Source organism: Hypanus sabinus, chromosome 1, assembly GCF_030144855.1.
Source record: "Hypanus sabinus isolate sHypSab1 chromosome 1, sHypSab1.hap1, whole genome shotgun sequence".
NCBI classification, from domain to species: domain Eukaryota; kingdom Metazoa; phylum Chordata; class Chondrichthyes; order Myliobatiformes; family Dasyatidae; genus Hypanus; species Hypanus sabinus.
This window is the reverse complement of record NC_082706.1, coordinates 178825951-178850804: the sequence shown is the minus strand read 5'-3', so window position 1 is coordinate 178850804 and position 24854 is coordinate 178825951. Positions and strand designations below refer to the sequence as shown.

Genomic DNA, 24854 nt, shown 5'->3' with positions numbered 1-24854 from the left:
TTTTTAACCTCTTAGACAAATTAATATATTCCACTCTATCAGTTGATTAGCAAGAGCATGAAATTATCAGGAAATATAGAGGAAGCTTAACCCAAAAGCAGAGCGGTGGAGATGATTTAGTGGTAAGCGATAACTTAAATAATAGACTGCAAAATAACAAGCATGAGGGCCCACAAAACAAGAGAGAACAGAAACTAGACACAGCAGGAAACCAGGCAAACTTTAGGAAGGGAGAATGAAAACTTAGAGCAGCTGGATGAGACCAGTTGGTTCAATATGTGAACAAGGACGTGGATGAAAACTGGATGCAGGTGATGTGTCTGAAACGAATGCTTTTAATGGGGAGACTGGGAGTTGCCTGTGTGTGCAGTCCGGGAGATGTCAGCAGGAGTAGGCATGACAGGAATTAGGCAGCAGACATGAAATTCACCTTATGCTCTGACATACCAAATTTGCATTGAACTTAAAGTTGGCCATTCTGGAGGAATATGCACAATTGGTTAAGATTATCTTTCTAAAATCTTGTATCTTATGCAGATGAGTTAATGAAAATGAATAACAATGCAGATCACAAGAGCATTTGAGATTTCATTACGAAAATGGAGATGTTATCGTCATGGAGCACATAATAGTTAGTAAATCCCTAAGTTGCTATGGGCACCAAGGTAGCATAGACACTAATGGAGATGTTTGCAATTTTATTCAACACTAGAGAGGTACTAGAATAAAGGAGGATACCTAAAGTGATTCCTTTATTTAATAAGGGCAGTAGGGATAAGGCAATGTAACTGCAGGCCAATACATTAGCCTTATATTAGTGTTTGAGAAACTATCGAAGAAAATTCTCGTAACAGAATAGGATTTTTCATATATTTGGAAAGGTAGAGCAAATCAGCAATAGCCAGCACTAGTTTATGCAAGGGAAACCTTTCCTGAAAAATTTTATTTGAGTTTTTTGAGGAGCTAACAAAGAATGATGAAGGCAAGATGACCGACATTGGCTATATGGAATTTTGTAATGAAATTGACAAAGTCCTACATCATAGACTTAACCAGAAAGTTAAGTCACATCGGACCCAAGGTGATCTGGATATTGCAACCAAATTTTGAACCAAACAATACTGTTGGAAGGATGCTTTTCTAACTGTAGTCTTGGACCCGTGAGACACCACAGGGCTAGACTCCAGGACCTTTGCTGCTTGTGATACATAGATATGTACTAACAAACCGGATATAGATGAAGGAAGTATGGTTAGCTGATTTCCAGATGATATGAAAATTCATTTTATGGATAAATGAGGAAGATTGTCTAGACTACAACAGGATATAGATTAGAAAGAACGCTAGGTGAAACGTTTCCAGATGGAACTAAATCCCAACAAGTGCATGCTGATGCATTTCAGGATGGCATACTGTGTGTAATAAATGGTAGGGCATAGAGGAATGCTGATGAATAAAGGGGTACTGGAGTTAAAGTCCATTGTTCCCCAGAAGTGGCAACACTGTTTGAGATGGTGGTAAAGAAATTATATCACATGCTTGTCTTCATAGATTGAGGCATAGAATATAAGAGTTAGGATGCAATGTTTCAACTTTACGAATTGTCTGTAGGAAGGATATGGTTGCATTGGAGAGTGCAGGGGAGATTCATCAGGATGTTGCCTAGTTATGGGGAGAGATTGGATAGGCTTTTCAAGGAACAAAAGAATCTGGGGTGTGAGATGGAAGAGGGGTTGTTTATCTTAAAGAGGGATATAAAAGGAGGAGCTAAGGGAAGACAATGGCACCTATCAGCAGCTCCTTTGCATGCATCTTCAGAAAGAACAGCTCTATTTCTATCTGCAATATCTCTGTTTTTCCCTTTCAGGGTTCTTTGAAGACCCTGACCTGGAGTTACACGCTGACTTCGGTTGTTTGCAGGAATGGGACCCACTCTCGGGGTTTCACGATTGGCCATTATTCGATATGCCAAGGATGCAGCCTAGGAGATTAGCTTGACTTTGGAGTTGCGGGATCTCGTGGCTCTGGAAACAGGTGGACTGAAGGTCGGTGCCTCTGCCGGAATTCAGTGTGTCGTGCGAGACGGAAGATTGAAAGCAGTGAGCTGGCTGCTGGCTGTGTGCCAGAGGCCCGTTCTTTGGGCACAGAGCTCGAAAAAAGCAACGCAATGGACTTTTAACATCACAGAGCAGCGTGTTGTTTGTTATGTCTCCCACCTCTCTGTGAAAAAGGGACATCTCTTTTTCCCTTAATAGGAAGAAAGAGAGAGAGAGCCTGTGGTATGTCAAATACTGGGTGAACGAGTAGTCATTGGGGTACTGCAAGTCTGTGTCTTTGCTGTACGCTTGAGTAGTTGGTGGTGGGTGCTGAAGCTTTTTTTTGCTGGTAGGGGAGGGGGATTGTTGCTTTGCTGTCACTTATGCGTGGTGGGGGGAGCTGGGAGGTTTTGGGGTTTTAACATTTAATTGTCATTTATTCTTTGGGGGCACTCCTCTGTTTTCATGGATGGTTGCAAAGAAAACATATTTCAGGATGTATATTGTATACATTTCTCCGACATTAACTGTACCTTTGAAACCTTTGAAAATTCCAAGAATCATGGATATGATAGATAGTCAGAATCTTTCCCCATGGCAGTGGATCAAAGATAAGCAGATATAAGATTAATGTGAAAAAAGGAGTTATAAAAGGGGATGTGAAAGGACTGCTTTATTTTACAAAGAGAGTGATTGATTTATGGAATGCACTACCAGAAGAGGGGGTAGAATCAATGCAATCGCTGTATTTAGGAGACAAATAGACAGGTTTTTGAATTGTTGCTGCATAAAAGTTTACTAATCAAACATTGTCAAATGGGATTTGTGTGGTTGGCAAAGGTGAACATGGCTGTGGTGGAAGAAAGGGCCCTTATCTATGCTGTCCAACTCTATAAATCTATGATACAGTAAATAGATGATGTTAGTTAAACACTCACAGGATCATGAACTGAATGTTGAAACAAAATAACAATCATTCAGCTTTCTCCTCTCTCTACCCTTCATCTCCAAGACAATTTATCTTTATAAGGAAACATTAAGACAATTAAGAATGAGAAAAGAAATAAAAAGTTTACAAAATGAAAAACAAATATGCATGAACAATTTCATTTTGTTTGAGGGTTTCTGGAATATGGAAGGAAATTCCAGAGCAGTTTTTAAAAAGAACTTTGCGATTTCAAGCAGTATGATAGAGGGGGCTCAAGGCAACCATTCTGATCAAGGGCTCCGAGATGTTCCATTCATTTTTTATTCTCGCCAATCATACACAGATTTACAGAGTATTACATTACCATGAAGACACTTTCTAAAGGAAAACATGACGGCTCATGTTTTTATTTATCCATAGAAGCTGAAAACATACTTCAAGGAGTACAACTATCATCCAACTCATATCTGCAGTGTTTGAAAGGGTACTCACAGCCAGAATCAGCTTCAGCCTAAACAAGAACCTGGACCAATTGGCTCTCCATTCAGCCTTGGATTACATGGACAATAGCAATACCTACATCAGGCTGTTTTTTATTGATTATAGCCAGCATTCAACACCATCATACTCTCAGTTCTAGTCAACAAGCTCCAAAACCTGGATCTCTGTACCTCCCTTTGCAACTGGATCCTTGACTTTCTCACCGGGAGAGCACAGTCAAATTGTAAATAACATCTTCTCCTTACCAACAATCAACACTGACACACTTCAGGGATGTGTGCTTAGCCCACTGCTCTACTCTCTCTACAAACACGAAAATGTAGCTAGGTACAGCTCAAACACCATCTATAAATTTGTTGACGGCACAACTATTGCTGGCAGAACTTCATATGGTGACGTGAAGACGTACAGGAGCCAGGTAAATCAGCTGGTTGAGAGGTGTCACAACAACAACCTTGCACTCAATGTCAGTAAGACCTGGGAATTGATCATGGACTCCAAGAAGGGGAAATTGAGGGAATACACACCAGTCCTTATCAAGGGATCCACAGTGGAAAGGTGAGCAGTTTCAAGTTCCAGGCTGTCAACATCTTTGAAGATCTATCCTGGGTCCAAAATATTGATACAACTACAAAGAAGGGGCAACAGGGGCTATGTTTCATTAGGAGCTGAGGAGACTGGGTATGTAACCAAAGACTCATGAAAATTTCAACAAGTGTACCATGTAGAAAATCCTAACTGGTTGCATCACTGTCTGGTATGGAGGGGCCACTGCACAAGATCAGAAAAAAGCTGCAGAAAGTTCTAAACACAGCCAGCTCTATCATGGACACTGGCCTCCCCAGCATCATGGACACTTTCAAAAGACAATGCCTCAAGAAAGAGCCATCCATTATTAAGGACCCCCATCACCCAGAACATGCCCTCTTCTCATTGTTACCATCAGGGAAGAGGTACAGGAGCTGAAGACACACGCTGAAAGTTACAGAAACAGCTTCTTCCCCTCTGCCATCAGATTTCTGAAATGACAATGAACCTATGAACACTAACCCATTATTTTTTTGCTCTCTATTTGCACTGCTTAATTTTATATATATTTTTTTCTTATTGTAATTTATTGTTTTTAGAATTATTATGTATTGCGATGTACTGCTGCCACAAAACACTAAATTTCCTGACAGTTGAGGACAGATGATCAAAATGGGATTGGGGTGATCAGTTAAATGATTCCTTTTAAAGCCATACTAGAGTTGTGTCTGACTAGGTATTGCAATAGATGGAGAAGAACTATTTTGCTTCCTTGAGTGGATGCCAAGATTACATTTAACTTTATAAATATATACAGCAATACAGCATAAGCTTGTTGGGCCATCATAGTTAGGACTATCCAGCTCTTTAGCAGCAAACCACATGTGTCTATTTGCTTTTACAGAGAAACAGGCAACAGATCAAAGAGAATAGTAGGTGATTTTAAAGTGGTAAACCCAATGCATTACCATTTTATTATCGAGTACCTCATTTATTCTGACTTGGATTTTCTAAATGATGCAAATACAGGGGCAATACAAAACAGGACATCATTGCAAGGCTTTGGATTTAAAAAGAAAAATCAAAACTATGGCAATTATGGTAAGAAAGAACTTCAGCCAAATAAAGGAGCACCTTAGTAAAATTGACAGGTGGATGTGTTAGTGCAACGCTTATTCACGTGTAGCTACATGAATATTTTTAATCTGAAACTTTGAGGCATGTGGAATAAACACAAATCTCGTGCGATTTTAAATGAATTAACCAATTAATCAAAAATGTGGAGGAAGAACAAAAATTCTACAATTTTGCTTGGAAGTTGGAATCAATATAGAATTATTCTAAAACTGCTGAAAGGATGATTTCAGAAATACACAGAAAACCCAGAGAAAGTATAATTGAAGATACGAACACGATTTTGTGTGTGTTGCTTTAGATTTCCTGCAGGTGTTCTTGTGTTTAAGACATCTTCCAATGCAATTTGTAGACCACATCTTAACTACTGTTTGGGGTCTGTATACAACTTTTGCAGTTCCTTAGCTCTATCCACAATGATTCAACACCTTCCGACCCTATGTCACCCTCTTTCTAATGATTTAATATCTTTTTTTTGCCAATAGAGCCACACCACCCCTTCTGCCTACCTGCCTGTCCTTTTGATAGAATGAATATCCTTGGATGTTAAGCTCTCAGCTTAACATTCTTTCAGCCACAACTTAGTGATCCCCACAATGTTATACATGCCAATCTGTAACTGCACTGCAAATTCAACCACCTTATTCCATATTCTGCATGCATTCAAACGTAAGACCTTCAGTCCTGTATTCACCCCTTTCGATTCAGTCCACCTTATACGTTGCAACTCTATTCCTTTAATACGCACAGACAGAACCACATGGATTTTTAAAATGGTCTTATCTGTTTTCTGTCAGCCTCAAAGGATTGTGTAAGTGCAGCTTCTTGTCTTTAGGTACTTGCTCCCTTTTAGGATTTAGTTTACAATATTAGGCTGTAGTCAGTTAAGTAATTCACTGAGTGTCTGACTTATCACCAGACATAGGTACACGGGAAAGGTGAGATCCTGAAGAAAAATAGTACTGGGCCTCAAGGGAGGAGAGTGGAGAAGTGGGGTTAATTGAATAATTCAGTATGGGTATCAAAAACCTTGGCAATCTTCTATAGATTTGTGGTGGAAAGTGCGCTGACCGGTTGCATTACAGCCTGGTACGGGAACGCTAATTCGTTTGAGTGGAAAATCCACAAAAGGTAGTGGATTCAGCCCAGTACTTCATGGGTAAAGCCCTCCCAACCATTGAGCATATATACATGAAACATTGCCATAGAAAAGCAGCATCCATCATCAAAGATCCTCACCACCCAGGCCGTGCTCTTTTCTCACTGCTGCCAACAGGTGGAAGGTATAAGTGCTTCAGGACTCGTACCACAAGGATCAAGAACAGTTACTACCCCACAACCATCGGGCTCTTGATCAAAAGAGGATAACTACACTCATTCTATTTCTGGTGTTCCCACAACCAATGGTCTCACTTTAAGGACTAGATCTTGTGATTTCATGCTCTTTCTTTTCAAGTTCTTTCATGCTCATTTTTTATTGCTATTTCTTTATATTTGCATTTGCCTAATTTGTTGTTCATTGATTCTGTTTACAGTTTCTGTTCTTTGAACACAGTAACATTAAACTGAACAGCCTCCTTTTGTGCTGTATCATTATGTGAAACTATGATCAGGCAAGTGATTTATTGGTGGTGTGTGTCAGAGTGATTTTTGAGTTTAGGGCATTTAGCAATTGACTTTGTCTACCAGTTTTCACATCTGAAAGTAGTACTGGGGATTCAATTTAGAGTACAGCTCTGAACAATGGGTTCCTAAAAGTTGTGAATCCCATTCCAGACAATGCTGATTAAAATTCATTTGGATGTCAGTGGTGTGGTTTGAATCAGGAGATGTGATGTTTGTGTGGAGTTTCAAAGAAAACATTGTCCATACATTGTAAATATGGAGTTGTCCTTTGATCTTTAGCGTATAAAATATTGAGCCCAATGTTGGGCCAGAGGGACCATTCAACTGAAAGCGTCTCCATTTGATGCCTGCTGTCCTTGTTTTAAATAAAGAAGCTGTTTTGTATCTACCAGTAATTTTTTCTGGTGACTTCATTCATGCAACAGCAGTGTGGATCTGGTGTTTTTATTAACTCTGGGAATGTTTTACATTGATTGCGATGTACAGTAAGTCATGTGATGTAATGAATATCAGAATTTGTTACAGGATGTCATGGAACATCAAATCACTTGCCCCAAATTTTTTATGTTGTTGAGACCTTTACAGTTGTTCTTTTTTCCCTAATTGATTATGCACAAATGAAAATAGCTTTGATCTCAGATCCAGATTTAAATACTGAAGATTTAATGTGTACTTCTTGAAATGCCAGGTTTTAAATCCTCAATCCTCAAACTCCAGGTAGAGAACTCCCTCTTCCTTAATCCATCTCAGACTTCTCATTTGGTAGCAATCTTCCCTTCAAGCCAAAATATTCCATGTTGAAAGGTTTGAATTCAAATCTGTCTGGTTGAAGAATATTTTCAGAATTTTGTTCTTAATTAAATTGTGCCCCTTTACTTTCATGTCTTCTCTGTGGTTTTTTTTTTATCGTAAAATTTAACACACAAATGCTTAGAAATTCAGTTGTCTAAATCTGTTTCTCTTCCAGCATTTTGCAATTGAAAAATGTTTCTTTATTGGGAATGAAATACAATTACTCCTACTTCCATGTCTTTAAGGATCATGCTGTAAATTTAAATAAACACCCAAGTGCAGCTAACACCAGCAGTAACTCAAGGGATAGCATCAACTTTCAAGGGACAACATCAGCTTCAATGCAATGTGTCTTTGCAAAGGGAAGTAGGCCACCTGCTATAGAAATCACCATTGTTGAGAACCTCTGGTGCTTCTGGCATAGGAATTGACCCATATCCCGGTTAGTTAAATCCTTTTCTTACCTAATCATAATCTCCAATTGTCCCCTCCACATAACCCCAACCTTCCTTATTCCGATATACAATCTCTCCAGAAGCAGACCATGATCTTCCACTCTTCCCAGACCCAAGATCTCCTGCCCCTCCAAAACCCAAAATGATCACCAGTATCCAACAGTATCTCCCTCTCTTGCCTCATTTTTGACCTGCTCCTCAAACACTATCCCCCTATATCTAAGTCAGGCTTACCAGCCATAACCACATGCTACCAGGTCCTTACTACAAAATAAATCATGTTTTTATTATTAACCCAAATCCATTAAATGAAAATAAATGTAACTTGGCTACATTAGCACTTCTGTTGAAAGAAATTTGATTAAATATGCAGCCTTCACTACTTTTGAAGCTGTAATTTGTCCTTCAATATTTCAAGACCCAACAAATATGCCAGTTGAATACAATGTAACTATAGAATATAAATTGCAAATTTCGACTGTACAACACGAAGGAGAAACATTCAGTGCTATCCACTGATGAAAACATGTACCAGTGCATACAGATGCAGTTTAAAACAGTAATTAAGTAAATCTGCCTTTCATTGACAGCAGACACATGTCAGCCAGGTGCTTATCAGTGACTGGTGTTAAACGTGCCTGGCAAAAAAAATCTTTTTACCTCTACCAATAGCGTGGACAACTGATGGACCATATCCTCGAATCTGAAATCCAAGACCATCCGCAGAGTCTGGAATCTTTATTGTCCTATCCAAAGCAAATCAACTTGCTAATTATGCGGTTTTAAATGAGACAGATTTTTTAAAGAAAATAAATCATTTTAAAAGAAATCCAGACACAAATCATACAGAAGTAAAGCACTTGAATAGAAATAGAGTGTACCAAAATAGGGCATTTCAAATATTTCTAAAACTGAGTTTACAGTTCACTGATATTCAGATTTATTTCCCTTTATGTTTTGAGGCTAGCTGCCTCTTTCCCTACCTTCTACTGCACAAATAAAATAAATGCAGGTGATCTAGGTCAAAGACAGAATGATGAGAGTACAAAGCATTTCTATTTCTGTAGAAACCATTCATTGGGGCTGAAAAGAAAAAGATAAAAAAGCACAGTAAAACTCCAATAATCCACTAACCAATTGTCCAGAAATCTTGATGGCTTAGCATCTGGTTATTTCCCATATTGGATTTAAGCTCATTTCCTACAATCCCCTTTAACCTCACCAGGGGCCCCATTTCCTGCATTCCCTTTGAACTCACCAAGATCTTGGTTCATTCCTTTGAAACTTAGCAAAATATCCTGTTCCTGCAGTCCTTTTAAACTCACTGGGATCACTGGAAAGTTTATTATGAAATATCTTTAAAAAATGAACTAAAATTGTGGTGGGGTATTAAGAGTGCTAACCAAAAGTATGGAAAATCTGCTAGCTTGGCACCAAAGATGTTGAATTACCAGATTTTTATTGTATCTTTACACATTTACAGTGAGAAAAGCATATTAATATAGACTGAGTAGAAGCTTTTGTAGAGGAGCATTGAAGGTTATCTCAGTTAAGTAATAACAAGTGCAAGATACTGTTAAAGAATTGGAGGTTGAATTTAAAACATGTTTAAATATAAAATTATCACCATACTATTAAGCTACTGAAGTGAATTCAGACAAAGGATTATTTGGTACCCCTTGAGAAAATAAAAGTTCTCCTCTTTGTGGATTGTGTTGGGCCTCACATGAAGTTAATAACAGGGAAATGAGCAAGGACTTCAGACATAGAATACGAATAATAGGCCACAGTGTTTTGGAGTCACAAGTGCAGACAGGACTGAGGCATCTGGTAATGTTGTCACTTAATATGCACTGGATTAATCCAAAGTAAATGGAGTCACACAGAGCTGTGAATGCAATAACCTCACATAGAAGTCATTGGAGTCAAGATCATGAACTTAGGAGAAGGTTGGGTGTTGCCTCTGTCCAGCTGCAAAACAGAGTGCGAAAATGATCCATCTGGTAGCACAGAAGGGCTGGCTCTTCTGCAGCAGGTAGAGCCTCAATCCTGCCCTTGGTGCTATCTGCATCAAATTTACATGCTCTCCCTGTGATGTGAGTTTCCTCTGGGTGCTCTGGTTCCCTCCCACACCCTGGAGATGTGTGGGTTCAGAGATTAATTAGTTATGATTAAGTGGTCCAAATGTAGGTGTGTTCTAGAACTTGGGGATGGTTGCTTAGAGAGGTGGGAGGGTAACAATTAGATGGGCATGTGATTAGTGTAAATGGGGGCCTGATGGGTGCAGCCAGGTTAGTGAGTTGGTTGTCCAAGGAGCCTGCTGGCTCTGTGTTATTCGACCCTATGACTCTATAGGTCCAAATGGCCAGACAGAAAACACTATAACATTAGGAAAATCATCTCTTTTTAATCAGATGATCCACAAAATGGTTTGTGGGCTTTGGGAAAAAAGCAAAAACCAGGCAAAAAAACAAGTCAGTGGACCTGTTCACTGAACAGAATTCCAGAAACAGAGAACATTCTCAGCAGCAAAGAACAAATAAGTACAACATGTAATCATCATTTAAGCAATGGCTCTCTTCAAACAGGAATTCTTGGTCCAACTTCCCAAATTCACTTCTCAAAATCGTACATTTTAAAATTGAACATTTTATAATTCTACTTTAATTTTTTGCCATACTATGGTCCCATAATTGTATCATGCTTATTATCAAATGCCTGAGGCAGGTCGCTTTCTCAGCACTGCAGCGTGCTAGATCTCTAAATGCAGCAAAGAAAAAAGTACGAGTCAGGACATGTTTTGCTCAGTGTGCATCTTCAAAATTTTGCTCTAAATTATAGGCAAACCAGTGGCTACAAGAGACATCACTGGCATTTGAGTAAATTAGAAAAGATTGATCAGAGCAGTAATAATGCCTTTTAACTGAATGTGCCAGCAGATCAATTGAAAAGGGCTAGGGGTCACAATGGAGTTCTGTTCTCACCAACAGACCTGCCACAATTTCAGAAGCAGCTGGAAGATGCAATGCTACAGAATGCTTAATGAATTTCTTCCAATCCATTGAGAGTCTTAGGGCCAGATTTCCAGAACCAGATCACTTCAGCTTCCCTTTATCAGAGCACGTTGGGGTCACTGCACCCCTCTGTCTGCATTGGAAAGCCACAGAACAGAAGGAGGAATGGATACAAAGTACTGATGTGGTCTGAGCAGATAATGCCCTCACTCCTTGATGCATTTATTTCTCTATTGGTGTTCTTGTAGTCACTTCCTGGTGTTAAGCTCATTTAAAGCCTGGTGTTAAGCTCATTTAAAGAACACTTCCAAAGAAAGGAAAAGCTTCATTAAACAATTACTTGAACCTATGAAAATACTAGCAAATAGATTTAAATTGATTACTGTACATACATAATTGAAAATAATACCTTGTTAAAACTGTCTTGACAAATGCAATAAAAATAATTGTATCATTCAGCACTCATTTTAATTTATAATGTTTAAGGTAAAGAGATATATGTATAAAGAATTAAATGAATTAATGCATTGTGAGTTTAATGCAATATGGCAGTGTACATTACTTTGAGATTACTAACACTTAACAATCAGGTGATGCTCAAGAGAAGGATGGGAGCAGAAGCAGACAAGTACATATTCATATGACCTATGTTGTAATGTACCTCTTGTTTAATACTTTGAACAGGAATAAAATGAAACTGTTATATAACTTAGATAATCAAGATCATAGTCCATTCAGCCATTCACCATGGTATATTGTACAAGCATACATTAAAATGAAAACCTCTCTCATGTTCAAGTCAAACAAATAAGTGCTGCTGGGCAAGGTTATTTATTTTTATTGTGAATAGAATAACACATTATTTGACATTCTATTCCAGGTATGATGGAGAACTGGATGTCAATCTCAATAAGAATGAACTACTTTGTGGGATCAAGCTCTTCATCTCCTGTGCCATGTCCTCTCCTGACAAGACAGCTGAGATCATGGACAATGTTGGTGCAAGCTCTTAATCCATCAAGATTGTCTCTTAGTGTTCCAATGTGTCATTGCAACATAAGTGACTGCCCAGTCAGAGCAAGAATGTCCTTTGCCTGACGACTGAGCATGGTAACAGAAGGGTCTTTCCTACTGTGTCAAATGAAGTTTTGGCAACTTTCCTCAAGAATTTCATTTCAGAACTGGCAGCAAACTGAATGTTGCTGCAGAAGGTTTTACAGGGCCTTGGCAACAAACACTGAAAGAAATTTGGCCAACTTACTTTTAAACATGTCATCAACCTGGAAAATTAAATCTGTCTTCTGCTTTCTAAAGATGCTACTTGAGCATTTGCAGCATTTTCTTCCAACACTTTGAAACAACTTGCTTATTGAACAGGTAACTGATCTTCATCTCTGCCACACCCATGAAGGAAGGCAGAAACCCATAACATTCTGAATAATCACAGGAGGCTCCTCAAGTTGAACAGGCAGCAAGCAACCTCTGTTACCGCTTTCCCATGTGCAAACCTCTTTACTAGAACCTTTAAGGGAAATTTCTTAAGCCATGACTTTGCATTTCAACATAAGTTTCTAAAGTGAATTTCCTAGAGGGAATGTCATGCATAGAACAGACCAAGCTTTAGTTGTTTACCAGCTAAGTTGTTTGCAGTTCTGTAGAGTTAGGAAGTGGTAAATCAATGCCAATGTCTCTTTACAGACCTCTGCAGTTTAATATCTGTAGCTGAGATACAGAAGTTACTGGGTTCTGAAAACTAATCCAAAGAAAGAGAATTGGTGATCCTGCACTTCAGATAAGCCTAAGCAGTGTCAGCCTTTGAATTTTATTTTGTGACTTTGAATAACCCAGAGGATGTTTTTCTGTTGCATCTCTGAGGAGACTGTGCATTGCAGGGCGATATCTAGAGTGGTTTATTAGTGAATGAAAACAAGAAGTTATTTTTGAGGTATGTGCTCCATTATTAAAAGCATAAGCTAAAATAAAAGCACTTACTCTCGTGGCTTTGTACTCTGAAGCACCCTGAGAGGCCTCTTGCTATTGAAGCACTGCTGCAGGAAGCATTCGACTTCCTGAAAGGGTCGTAGGAAAACCACATCTCCATTGATAGCAAAAATCTTTTTCCCGACCTCTAGGCCTGCCATCTGGGTTGAAATCACATAAAAATTGGAATGCACTTGATTGTTACATACAGCATAGCAACTGCTATATAAACAACAGAAAAGATGAGTCATATAAGATTATTGTGAATCTTTTAAAGCTTGTGTTTACAGAAACTCCAAATGGGTGTACACATATGCTTGGACATAACTAATTAATAAACTCACAACAGTATTGATGTTTTATGCTTCAATCATGTTTTCGAAACAAAAAGATTACTGTATTGAAGTAGACCTAATTTCTTGTAAATCAAATGTCCTTTGATTTTGATATTTTACAACAATTTCAACTGGACATTTATTATGTTCTTATCTTTGCTTCAAATACATTGCCTGTTCTTGGTGTAATCTATTCCCATCCTTTGTCTATGAAGGATTTGTTTCTTTTCCAAACTTCCTAAACTCCTTATGACATTTCACAAGCCCACAACTCAGCACCTGACAAACATCCGGAAGTGTAACTAGGACTGAAGTAGAGTGCATGTAACAGTATAAAAGTCCAACTTGCAATAGCAGCTGAAAATTTCCAGATCAGGCATTTTACATCCGAGGATATCAATACAATTCACTACAAATATTGTGCTCAAATATTAAAAAGGGTATGATTAATTTTACTAAACTATGGTAATTCAAACTGCAATAACATTCTCCAAAAGAGTTTTACTTGTAATTCTGTAGAACTTCACCTCAGCATATGATCCCTTCTCCACAGATTTCACAATAGGAACCTTGTTTCTCTCCTCCAGAGTAAAACCGTAACTTCCATCTTGAGCTTTAATCTAAGGACAGTGGGAGAATATACTTGAGAGTTGGACCATAGCTTGAGTAATTTATAACAGACATTTAAACATTTACAATATATTGCCTGATGTCAATTGGTCACATATGCTGTTTTCTTAAATGTGCTGCATTGCATCAATTATTTTACTATTAATTGCACAAACTCCCACATGTGCACAGCATGTCCATGATATTCCTATTATTAAGATCTATTTTAAGATTTCTTAATAGTAAAAAACTTTTATTGAAACATGCCATGTGGTATTTAAATTTCTCTACCACATAAAAAGGTTTCAAAGCCTTTGACGCAATGGTCTAGACTTCAGATCAATGAGAAGATAAATTATAAATCTTGTCATCTACTGTGATGATCCTAGCTTTGTTCATCTGCCCATACTTCGCTACATTTCAAATCCAAAGCACACAAATCAGCAGTGACGGCATATTTGCCATTCGATGTCACCTGTTCATTTCAAAGTTCCAAGTAAATTTATTATCAAAGTACATGTATGCCACCATATTTAGCCCTGGGTTTCATTTTCTTGTGGGCAAGCTCAATGATACATTACAGAATTAATGAAACACCATACCACTTTAGCATTCAACCAATGTGCAAAAGACTAAACTGCAAAGAAAGAAATAATAGTAATAAATAAATAATCAATAAATATCAAGATCATGAGATGAAGAGTCTTTGAAAGTAAATCCATTGGTTGTGGGAATATCTCAATGATGGTGCAGGTGAAGTTAAGTGAAGTCATTCCCTTTGGTTCAAGAGCCTGATGGTTGAGGGATAATAACTGTTCTTGAACCTGGTGGTGTGAGTCCTGAGGCTCCTGTACCTTCTTCCTGATGGCAACAGTGAGAAGAGAGCATGTCCTGAGTGTGTGAATCCCAGATGATGGATGCTTTGCTGCTACAGTGTTTCATGTAAATGTGTTCAATGGTAGGGAGGGCTTTATCCATGATGAACTGGGCCAGTCAATATGCATCCATAACACATCCATAGAAATGTGTTAAAAGTTTTAGATGCTGAATCCCCGCAAACTCCAAATGAAGTAGAGGCGTTGCCATGATTTCTTCATAATTACACATGTGCTGGGCCCAGGACAGGTCCTCTGAAATTATAACACTGAGGAATTTAAAGTTACTGACCTTTTCCACCTATGATCCTCCGATGAGGACTTGCTCATGGACCTCTGATTTCCTTCTCCTGAAGTCATTAATCAGCTCCTTGATCTTGCTGACATTGAGTGAAAGGTTGTTGCTGTGGCACCACTCAGCCAGATCTTCAGTCTCTCTCCTATATGCTGGTTCGTCACCACCTTTGATTCGGCCAACGACAACGGTGTCATCAGCGAACTTGAATATGGCATTGGAACTGTGCTTAGCCGCACAGTCATAAATGTAAAGCCAGTAGAGCAGGGTCTGAGCACACAGCCTTGTGGTACACCTGTGCTGATGGAGATTGTGGAGGAGATGTTGCCGCCAATTCGAACTAACTGGGGTCTGCACGTGAGGAAATAGTGAATCCAATTGCACAAGAAGGTATCAGGGTCAAGATTTAGGAGTGTATTGATGATCTGTGAGGGGATAATGGTACTGAATGCTGAGTTGCGGTTGATAAAGAGCATCCAGATGTATACACCTCTGCTGTCCAGGAAACTGAACAGAAATGCAATTTCCAAAATATACTGCAACTTGAAATTGGCATTAAACAGCCAAGTCTTGCTAAAATATACTTGTGTCCATGATTAAATACAGAAATTAAGTAAATGAACAAAAGGATGAATGAAAAACTGCTTGATTGCATCTTGATTATCTCTTCTGTATGTTACAATGTTTAATCTTCACTTTCTTTTTTATGCATAATTCATCTGTAGATTTTATCCTTACTCTTCTAAGTTATTGTGTATATGTACTCTCCACCCTGGTTCGGAGAAACAGACAGACAGACATAATTTATTGATCCTGAGGAAAATTGAGTTTCGTTACAGTCGCACCAAGAATAGTGTAGAAATATAGCAATATAAAACCATAAATAATTAAATAATAACAAGTAAATTATGCCAAGTGGAAGTAAGTCCAGGACCAGCCTATTGGCTCAGGGTGTCTGACACTCCGAGGGAATGACTTCCTATGACGCTCAGTGTTACATCTCGGTGGAATGAGCCTCTGGCTGAATGAACTCCTGTGCCTAACCAGTACATTATGGAGTGGATGGGAGACATTGTCCAAGATGGCATGCAACTTGGACAGCATCCTCTTTTCAGACACCACCATCAGAGAGTCCAGTTCCATCCCCACAACATCACTGGCCTTACGAATGAGTTTGTTGATTCTGTTGGTGTCCACTACCCTCAGCCTGCTGCCCCAGCACACAACAGCAAACATGATAGCACTGGCCACCACAGACTCGTAGAATATCCTCAGCATCGTCCGGCAGATGTTAAAGGACCTCAGTCTCCTCAGGAAGCAGAGACGGCTCTGATCCTTCTTGTAGACAGCCTCAGTGTTCTTTGACCAGTCCAGTTTATTGTCAATTCGTATACCCAGGTATTTGTAATCCTCCACCATGTCCACACTGACTACTTGGATGGAAACAGGGGTCACTGGTGCTTTATCTCTCCACAGGTCCACCACCAGCTCCTTAGTCTTTTTCACATTAAGCTGCAGATGATCCTGCTCACACCATGTTACGAAGTTTCCCACCCTAACCCTGCACTCCGCCTCATCTCCCTTCCTGATGCATCCAACTATGGCAGAGTCATCAGAACACTTCTGAAGATGGCAAGATTCTGTGCAGTAGTTGAAGTCCGAGGTGTAGATGGTGAAGAGAAAGGGAGACAGGACAGTCCCCTGTGGAGCCCCAGTGCAGCTGACCACTCTGTCTGACACACAGTGTTGCAAGCGCACGTACTGTGGTCTGCCAGTCAGGTAATCAATAATCCATGTCACCAGGGAAGCATCCACCTGCATCACTGTCAGCTTCTCACCCAGCAGAACAGGGCAGATGGTTTTGTACGCACTGGAGAAGTCAAAAAACATGACCCTCACAGTGCTCGCTTGTGATCAAACGTGGTCTCGTTTGATGGTTTACATGTGTATAGTTAAATAACAATAAACTTGACATGAAATAAAACTTAGGCAGGAATAATAATAACAGAAAATGAAATTTTTTGTCTAGTCAGACAGCTGCTACAAAAGGAGAAACTGCATAATCAGGTTGAAGATCTTTAGTAAAATGGAGATGGTGTGAAACTAGTTATTTCTTTGGGGCAGTGAGGGTGAGGCAGAATATACTGTATAGGACAAATGGAAGATCTCTGATAGGATGAGGCCACAATTGTAAAGGGGATGAGCTGGTGAAGAGGTCAACAGTTGAGGAAGCTAACGAGAGTAGTTAGAGAAAAGACATAACAATATCAAAGGTATAGCCATAGGAACTCATATGTGCTCATACTATGCCTATCCTTTAGTTGTTTACATGGAACAGATTTTAGTTGGGCTCCCTCACTCAACTCTTTTTAAAGTACAACATCACAAAGAACCCAGTCTTTCTTCTTCATTAACCTATCAACCAGATGATTTCATCAATAGTTTATCCCAAAAGGAACCCTTCCCTTTGTCCTACCTATCCCTGAACAGCTGAGAAGTGTTTAAACTAAAACAAAACCCAATTTCTCTTTCGACAGGTGCTCCTTTTCTGATGAGTGTTGCCAGCAATTCATCTTTAATTCAGATTTCTAACATTTCTAGCATAGTTGTAATTTTTCCCCTCAATTTTCAATCTAATCTTTCTGCAATAAAACACACCATTGCCAAGCCATGATTATAAAGAGAAATAATTATGTCCATCTACTAGGAACATGATCATTAGTTTAAATGTAGGAAAATATAGTTATTTAATTTAATTGGAGGGTAGTAATATTAACATTTTAACAGTGAGGGTAACAAGAGAGCTACATAAAAAACCCAGGAAAATATGAGAAGGGGCAATTCATAATATAAATAACTTGTTCCATGTTATTCTCTTTTGCACATTTCAGAAAACTAGATCAATATGTTTGTTGGCAGAGTGGTCAATGTGGAAATGGGATGCAGAGTTGAATTAAGAAAAGAACTAGAAGTTCACTGTACCCTGTGGAGTGAACAGAAGTGTGTTTGACCTCAGCTTGACCAGTTGAATATTTACAGTATTTTTATTTCTTTTAATCTCAGATTTCCAGCATCTGTATTCCATGAAGAATGATGTTTCCATTTTATTCTTTGGAGAAGCTGATTCCCATTCCCAAAATTCAGCCTACACCTCTCTGGAATTTCTCAGTAAACACATACAGTTACAGCTTTCTACACATTTCATATTTAAGTGCAAAATGTTTTGAAACTGGTCACACTTAATGTCTGGTTGAAGAGATGGTTTTACCCTACAGTGTTAGAAGAGTGGCATCTATTACGTCCTATTACGAACACAGGAAAAACTAGAAACATAATGATGATTATCATAATTTTTTCCTTTTGTAGTTATGCAAATTGTACAAATTTACCAACTTTTCTGACAATTGAGTGTCTGATCTGTTAAGGCATTTGTTTGGATGGAATTGGTGTTTGAAACAAGCCAAAGACATAAATCAGCCATCTTGTTGGTGTCCTATGAAAGCCACGAGCAAGGGCACTAAGCAGGTTTTCATATATTATCTGGCAGAGTTTAACTATACTTTCTTTTGTAAACTTCAATGTCATCAGATAAAATTATTGCTTAAATCTTCAGTGGGGTTAATGTCCAATGGGCTGCATCTGCCTCAGATGGTATCGCATCTGTTTTCCTTCCTGCTGTTTATCTTTTTCTCTGCTGATCTTGGCAATAAGAGAACCCCCATAGAGTAATTCATAGTCATATTTAACAAATGATTATTCTACAAAAAAATTATTAAGGTCCGATGAGACTTCCAGATTAACAGCTGCAAATTCACCTCTGCATATTAGCAAACATGGGTATTAGAACATTTTCCTTCAATATATATGTTACTCTAATTTGAGTTTCTCGGCAGTAGGTTGCACAATTAGTGACTTCCACCAGTTATAAACGATGTCTCAGCAAAGCCAACTGTAGAGATTGAGCAATACTTGTAACAAAAACAGAAAACAAGGGATCATTCAGCAACTCAGGGAGCATCTGTGGAAAAAGAAACAGTCAACATTTCAGGTCAAAGACCCTTCACTTCAACTGAGAAAAAGAGAAAGTAAGTTAGTTCTATTTAAAATGTAGAACGAAGCTGTTTTTTTTACTCTTTCATAGCTCTGACAAAGGGACTTCACCGAGAAGTTAATAGTGCCTCTCCTTTTGCAAATGCACCCTAACTTTGAATGTTTCAACAATTTCTGTCTTTATTTCAGATTTCCAACATCTGCAGTTTTCTGATTTTTATTGATTTCAGTTTCATTGGTTTCAGTTTTTTTTAAGTTTTAAATTTGATAACACCTTACTACATGAGTTACAAGCTCCCAACACAATTAGTTTACAAATTCAGCAACTGTACTTTGCATATTTTAATCATTCAACTTTGTAATTGGATCTTAATAATATCCTAATTAATGAACTAGGAAATAAATTTCTTTAAATTCCAATTATTGTCCGTTTTATATATAAATATATACTTGTATGTTTGTTCGGAGAACACTTGCCTAATGACTGGATAATTTTCAATGACGTATGGAAGGAAATCAGAGCACCTGGAGGAAATCCACATGGTCATAGGGAGAGCATACAAACTCCTTACAAACAGTGCAGGAATTGAACTCTGAACTTTGACACCGGAACTGTAATAGTATTGTGTGAACTGCTGTGCTACTGTGGCGTCCCCAAAGTCTTTCTAAATTAAAATTCCTTTGGCAGATCAGAAAGAAATGACAATAATAACATTATATGATCTGCCTTTCAATGCTTTCTGAAGACAACAAATGTAAACTGAAATTAGGTTACAGACGAGCAATGGAGGAGCTCACCTTACCATATTCAGCAGAGAAACAAAACGAATGGTTTTGAAAGCATAATCAATATATCACTGCAGCTCAGGTGAAACTTCAGCAAAGCATCGAAACACTGCTGCTCCTTGTGAGGGCAGATTGAATCAGTTCACACTTGGGCAGGTGAAACTCAAAGTGATCTTTAAGCCTAAAGTCTGGCAATTGAGGTTTTTGCGGAAAAGATTCAGCTATGGATTTGTCCGCAATTTTCCAATAACTTACATAAAATCTGCATGAGGTGTTTTAACGTTTTATTCCAATTAAAAATAGTTTGCCAGTCAAGACCACACTTAAAATTTATACAGCAACATTTAAACCTACAACATATTGAATGAGAGGTGATCAGTGGGCAATACATCATGAAACAAGGCAGCATGGAGTAAAACACAACATTCTACACTTCTATTAGATTGCATTTATATTAGATTTACTGCATATTAAAATATATGTGTAGAATTTCACTCACAATTAATTTACAAACATTTTGAGTTTGGTATCAAGTATTATACACATAATTGTAAGGTACTCTCAAAGGAAGAAATGTAATTCCTGTTACTAACAAATCAAAATAATAATTGATTTTGGTTTGAATTTTATGTTTGTGATCCAAACAGTCTCATACATTTATAGGAGTCAGAGATACCTACCAACAATGATTTGGCTATAACGTTTTCAACTATTTTCAAGTCATGTCGCATATGCTTCTGCCTTAAATTTGAGCCTTCTATTTCCTCATCAGCAAAAAATCGGAATAAAAGGGTTTCATCTTTAAATTCACTCTTTTCAAGTACTGCAAAGAAAAACAAGATGTAAAAAAATAACAATTTCAATTCAGGGTCTATCAGCAAAGATAAGTGAAGTCAAAAATTCAGACTAACTAAACAGCTCTTCAAGGGAATCAACAGACCTTCTCTGATGTTCCACTGTTTTATTATTCTTTGCAATAAAGAAATACATTTTCATACTCAGTTATACTCCAAAATCACATAAAACTTTTTATAATCTACCATAATACCTTTAATTTTATAGAAATTTTTTTTCAGGAAAAATACATTTCATTAATGAAAACAAAATGAAGACCAATACTTTAATATGGGTATGGGAAATGTATTCTTATAAAATTGCAGTTAACAACAGAAAACTTGAAAAGTTTATTTTTCATGTGGCAGTCTGAAATTCAGCATAAACATTCTGCCAATTTACTGCTCTAAGAGATCCGACAACAGAAGAATGCCCTGAATTTAGCCTTACCGTGGTGCATAAAACCATTGTCACACAGTTCCACACCCAGGATTATTGCTTCCTCTCTGGTCCTGCAGTCTCCCTGGTGATAAAGTAATAAACATTCAACATTGCACGTTCTAACAATATAATAGTCAAAACATCCTGTTTAAATTTTAAGTATTCCTTTCACAAGAAAATTAAAACACATTTAGCATAATATAAGAAATATTTTCATAATCCTGAATGCTAATGGATAAAGCAGTTTTCAAAAGTATGATTCAACAACAATTTGCATTTGTATCGTGTCTTGAACATAGTAAAACACTCAAAAAGCTTCTTTGAAGAGTTGTGAAACAAAATGTGAAGCTGCGACTTTGAAGACTAAGAGCAAGCTTAGTAAAAGAGTTACGTTTTCAACAGTATCTTATGAGCCCGGTTAGATCACAGAGCCATTTAAAACAGACAATGAATTTTAAAATTGATGCATTGCTTAACTACAATGATAGTGAATAGGGACTGAGGTTAAAAAGCAGTTTTCAATTATCACAAGTTACTGTAGAGGTGCAGTTCTGGTCAGTACTCTGTTCAGATAATGGCCACCCCTGGGTAATAAACAGGATCTATTTTTATAAGTACTTTGTCCCCAAGTCAGAAGATATTTAAAAAAAAGACACTTGGTATGGTTACTAAGCCTCCACAGCATTGTATTGACTAGAAACCAAAAACACACAAGACTAATAAGAAAGACAGACAAGACTTCTGCTGTTGGATGGAATGAGCATGAGCACATACATTGGGACTTTTGAATTTGATAATATTAAGTGAGCTTGCTTATATGTACAAGTACCTGTGTCAGGATTTTCTAATCCTGGGATCAAGACAAGTCACTTTTTATTGTCATTTCGACCATAACTGCTGGTACAGCACACAGTAAAAACAAGACAACGTTTTTCAGGCCCATGGTGCTACATGAAACAGTACAACACTACACTGAACTATGTGAAAACAACACAGAAAAAAAAACTACACTAGACTACAGACCTACCCAGGACTGCATAAAGTGCAGAAAACAGTGCAGGCATTACAATAAATAATAAACAAGACAATAGGCACAGTAGAGGGCAGTAAGTTGGTGTCAGTTCAGTCTCTGGGTATTGAGGAGTCTGATGGCTTGGGGGAAGAAACTGTTACATAGACTGGTCGTGAGAGCCCGAATGCTCCACTGCTTTTTCCCAGATGGCAGGAGGGAGAAGAGTTTTTATGAGGGGTGCATGGGGTCCCACATAATGCTGTTTGCCTTGCAGATGCAGCGTAAAGTGTAAATGTCCGTAATGGCGGGAAGAGAGACTCTGACGATCTTCTCATCTGACCTCACTATCTGCTGCAGGGTCTTGTGATCCGAGATCATACAATTTCTGAACCAGGCAGTGATGCAGCTGCTCAGGATACTCTTAATACAACCCCCATAGAATGTGATGAGGATGGGGGTGGGAGATGGACTTTCCTCAGCCTTCGCAGAAAGTAGAGACACTGCTGGGCTTTCTTTCCTATGGAGCTGGTGTTAAGGGACCAGTTGAGATTCTCCACCAAGTGAACACCAAGAAATTTAGTGCTCTTAACGATCCCTATCGAGGAGCCGTTGATGTTCAGCAGGGAGTGGTTGCTCCATGCCCTCCTGAAGTCAACAACCATCTCTTTTGTCTTGTTCACATTCAGAGACAGGTTGTTGACTCTGCACCAGTCCGTTACCCACTGCACCTCCTCGCTGTATGCTGACTCATCATTCTTGCTGATGAGACCCACCAAGGTCATGTCATCGGCGAACTTGATGATGTGGTTCGAGCTGTGTGTTACAGCACAGTCATAGGTCAACAGAGTGAACAGCAGTGGACTGAGCACACAGCCCTGGGGGGCTGTGATGATGTTGGGAGATGCTGCCTCCAATCTGGACTGACTGAGGTCTACCAGTCAGGAAGTCTAGAAAACAGCTGCAGAGGAAGGAGTTCAGGCCCAGTAGGCTCAGCTTTCCAATCAGTTTCTGAGGGATGATTGTGTTGAATGCTGAACTGAAGTCTATGAACAGCATCTGAACGTACTTGTCTACAGTTATGTTATGCGGAAGTGAAGGAAACTAAAAGAATCCCAACAATGGATGCTTTGAACAAGCAACAAAGGCAGGCACTTTTATTCATGTGGATCCCAATCCCAATTAAATCCCAATGTGGTTACATGGTCTGAAACACTTTGCAGGTCATAAATGACAAGGTTAGTTTGTTTCAGTGTCAGTTACCAAACAGAGAGACAGAGCTTGTGGCCAGCAAGTAAAATGTGTAGCAGTGAACACAAGTGTTCTGTTTTCTTAATATTTTTATAGGAAATTCTAACTGATCACAGAGCAGTGTAACAAGCTAGAGGCTGAAGAAGTTAAAGCTGGTATCAACAATGTAGATGCAGGACCTGATGTAATATTGAACAAAGTTGCTAAGGGCTAGCATGTAGATGAATTGGAAGCGACAAATGATGGATCCTGGTAATGATTTATTTAGTGGCTGTGATTTGATAGACAGGAAGGGACAACAGCGAATGCAGAAGCAAGCCACTGATGGTCCGGTTAACCATTCAGATTTTACAGTCAAGTCAAAACGGATAAGAAAGGGTAGTTTACCAACAGTCATTCGTGGAAGTAAAGCTCACTACTGCTTGTGTGAGACCAAGAAATTACCATTCGAAGCAGCAAAATATTAATTTTTCTATCCATTAAAGATAAATTTTTGGCATAAAGTAGAAAGCCTTTTGTCAGCAACAAAATAAAGCATCTTAAGTTGAAGAGTTTGCTGGAACTGATTAGTACAAGCTTGACAGTGTTTTCATAAAATCACAGAGAGAAGTAACACAGAGACAGACTCTTTACCACTCCAGATCGATGCCAACCATAAACCAACCATTTACCATAATCCTAAATGCATCCCATTAATTTTTCTCATATTCTCATTAATTCCAGATTGCACTTACACTTACACACCAGGGGTAACTTATCAATCTGCTCATCTCTGGGCTATGGGAAAAAAACTGGAGGACCCAGAGAAATCTCGCACAGTCACAGGCGAACTTGCAAGTTCAACTTGGACAGCACTGGAGATCAGGATCAAACCTGGATCACCGGAACTGTGAGACAACAGCTCCATTGGCTGCGCCACCGTGCCACACATTCCACAACGACTGGTTAGTAGGAAGGTTCAGTTTTATTTATCCTTTCACATGGTAGTCTGAACTGAACTCATACTGAACTAATCACAATCTCTCACCATCAGTTCTGATGTCCTAGTGAATTTGGTAATCTTTTCATTCATCTCTTGGTGGATGCCATCTCCATAGCATAAGATAGCTCAGAATTTAGCTTGCAGCTTGAATGTTACCTATTTCATTATTCGTATGGTGCTTCAAGCATACGTGTTACATTTAATGCAGTATTCAGCCAACAGATCATGAGGACCCCTTGGATGTTTGGAATTAATAAATGACAGGTGGGGAGAGGCAGCAAAAAGGGGAAAGATAATTTGATTCAGCCTCTCCAGAATAATAGTGGGTACATCCAACCACATCTCCTATCCCAACCTACGGCTACATGACTGCTCTGTGAAGTCCTTCCATGT

The 24854-nt window shown here is 38.6% G+C and overlaps 1 protein-coding gene and 1 long non-coding RNA gene across 3 annotated transcripts in view; one reads left to right on the top strand and one right to left on the bottom strand.

The window, feature by feature from the left end:
• The window catches only part of LOC132400916 (uncharacterized), a 39100-nt gene extending 26116 nt beyond the window's left edge, over nt 1-12984 (top strand). Inside the window, exons 2-3 of one of the 2 annotated variants that reach the window (XR_009514430.1) lie at nt 1868-2279; nt 11895-12984. This is a non-coding gene — a long non-coding RNA (uncharacterized LOC132400916). Of the gene's footprint in view, nt 1-1867; nt 2280-3384; nt 7658-11894 lie in introns of those variants that run through there. The other variant, XR_009514431.1, reaches the window with a different exon arrangement.
• prex2 (phosphatidylinositol-3,4,5-trisphosphate-dependent Rac exchange factor 2) overlaps nt 1-24854 on the bottom strand; it is a 410668-nt gene that overhangs the window by 209269 nt on the left and 176545 nt on the right. Inside the window, exons 15-19 of the mRNA XM_059982440.1 lie at nt 21229-21301; nt 20625-20767; nt 13857-13949; nt 13007-13155; nt 8661-8746 (exon numbers count right to left, since the gene is read on the bottom strand). Of these exons, the coding sequence (XP_059838423.1) occupies nt 8661-8746; nt 13007-13155; nt 13857-13949; nt 20625-20767; nt 21229-21301 (544 nt within the window). The remainder of the gene's footprint in view (nt 1-8660; nt 8747-13006; nt 13156-13856; nt 13950-20624; nt 20768-21228; nt 21302-24854) is intronic.